The 2,838-nt window shown below is 20.5% G+C and overlaps 1 protein-coding gene across 1 annotated transcript; it reads right to left on the bottom strand.

Annotated features, from left to right (window-relative positions):
- LOC125906844 (probable cyclin-dependent serine/threonine-protein kinase DDB_G0292550) lies at positions 1-1,416 on the bottom strand (the record flags this gene model as incomplete). Its single annotated transcript, XM_049607506.1, has 1 exon — positions 1-1,416. A coding segment is annotated over one exon (1,416 nt), but the record flags the coding sequence as incomplete, so codon positions are not given.
- Positions 1,417-2,838: the final 1,422 nt, after the last annotated feature.

Genomic DNA, 2,838 nt, shown 5'->3' with positions numbered 1-2,838 from the left:
TCATTTTGTTACTTTGTGTGTAGTGTTTAGCAATCGAAATTTATTATTATTATTATTATTATTATTATTATTATTATTATAATTATTATTATTATTATTAGTATTATTGTTATTACTATTATTATTACTATTATTATTATTATTATTATTATTATTATTATTATTATTATTATTATTATTATTATTATTATTATTATTATTATTATTATTATTATTATTATTATTATTGTTATTACTATTATTATTACTATTATTATTACTATTATTCGTATTATTACTATTATTATTACTATTATTATTATTATTATTATTATTATTATTATTATTATTATTATTATTATTATTATTATTATTATTATTATTATTAGTATTATTGTTATTACTATTATTATTACTATTATTATTATTATTATTATTATTATTATTATTATTATTATTATTATTATTAGTATTATTATTATTATTATTATTATTATTATTATTATTATTGTTATTACTATTATTATTACTATTATTATTACTATTATTCGTATTATTATTATTATTATTATTATTATTATTATTATTATTATTATTATTATTATTATTATTATTATTATTATTATTATTATTATTATTATCATTATTATTATTATTATTATTTTTATCATTATTATTATTATTATTATTATTATTATTATTATCATTATTATTATTATTATTATTATCATTATTATTATTATTATTATTATTATTATTATTATTATTATTATTATTATTATTATTATCATTATTATTATTATTAATATTATTATTATTATTATCATTATTATTATTATTATTATTATTATTATTATTATTATTATTATTATTATTATTATTATTATTATTATTATTATTATTAGTATTATTGTTATTACTATTATTATCATTATTATTATTATTATTATTATCATTATTATTATTATTATTATTATTATTATTATTATTATTATTATTATTATTATTATTATTATTATTATTATTATTATTATTATTATTATTATTATCATTATTATTATTATTATTATTATTATTATTATTATTATTATTATTATTATTATTATTATCATTATTATTATTATTATTATTATTATCATTATTATTATTATTATTATTATTATTATTATTATTATTATTATTATTATTATTATTATTATTATTATCATTATTATTATTATTATTATTTTTATCATTATTATTATTATTATTATTATTATTATTATTATTATTATTATTATTATTATTATTATTATTATTATTATTATTATTATTATTATCATTTTTATTATTATTATTATTTTTATCATTATTATTATTATTATTATTATTATTATTATTATTATTATTATTATTATTATTATTATTATTATCATTATTATTATTATTATTATTATTATTATTATTATTATTATTATTATTAGTATCATTATTATTATTATTATTATTATTATTATTATTATTATTATTATTATTATTATTATTATCATTATTATTATTATTATTATTATTATTATTATTATTATTATCATTATCATTATTATTATTATTATTATTATTATTAGTATTCGTTAGTCCCACAAACTCTCACATATTGCACCCTTCATTATTATTATTATTAATCATTATTCTCACTAACTCTCCCATATTGCACCCTTCGCTCTAGACTACGCTCTTCCCTGTTTCTATTAGTTGCTAGGATAATTCGTGCCTTCTCTCCATATTGATGTTTTTCTTTCTCTCACCACGTTGTATTTTTCGCAATATTCTTGAAATGATCCAAGTTACCATGCTCGGCAAACCATAAATATGACGTCATCAACTGTTTTCAATGGTTTTCAACCGGTGGGGAATTCCCCTCAAAGGGGGAAATTTTGATTATTCTGGTGGGAAATTTTGGATCAACATTTCGCTAAAATCCATGGATTGTCACGCTCTCTCTCTCTATCTCTCTCTCTCACGCTCATGTACTTTTAAGGGGGAATGAAATCCTACATGCACCCTACATGGGGCGGGGGGGGGGGGAAGCTGCAAAAAGGTTGAAAACCACTGATGTAGTATGATGATGAGTCTGATTAACGAAATATCAAAGTTTTTAAATTTTTAAATTTCATTTTTTTTTTAATTTCACATTACTATTATTTCGCAGCTATTAGAACACAGTGCCACAACGCACTGTAAATGTGCGCGGCGTGTTAATATTTTTCGTTGAGTCATAACGGAACGGAGGGGACACATGGGAAGGGGACCCTACTTCTTCCCCTCTTCCGCATGCACAGTGAACGAAGCGTGAATTGTTCACAGTCAAGAATTCTTATTTGGTGTTTTATTGCTGTTTGTAGTAGCAACATGAACATTGATCGATTATAAATTGGTTGCACCGATGCTTACACTGACAAATGTTGGCTTATGTAATGTTTTTTTTAATATAAGTAATTGCCATGTTTTAACTACCATAAAGTGGATAAAAACATACAATACTACAAATAGTCATCAAATAATTGTCAACCAAATTACACTTTCTAAAAATAGATCCATAATCACAGCCAGTTTCTTCGTTCTAAATACCATAGTGCTTTCCGCCCGTCCACCCCGTCGTGCCTTGTCGCCTTATCTATTGCATCCCCAGGGCAGTTCGTTAGAGCGAGATTTGAGCGACGGCCAGCGACGGAGGAAAGGCACCACCGCACGCAGCACACTCTCATCCTCGTTTCGGTTGCGCCCAGGACACGATCACTGTGTGTGCATGTGTGTCTGTGTGTGTGTGTGTTAGTGTTTGGCCAGAGCCAGTGTGCGTATTCGGCCGGCCGAGGGTATTTC

Source organism: Anopheles coluzzii, chromosome 2 (genome assembly GCF_943734685.1).
Source record: "Anopheles coluzzii chromosome 2, AcolN3, whole genome shotgun sequence".
Lineage (NCBI taxonomy): Eukaryota > Metazoa > Arthropoda > Insecta > Diptera > Culicidae > Anopheles > Anopheles coluzzii.
The sequence above is the reverse complement of the archived record's forward strand: the minus strand, read 5'-3'. Positions and strand labels throughout refer to the sequence as shown.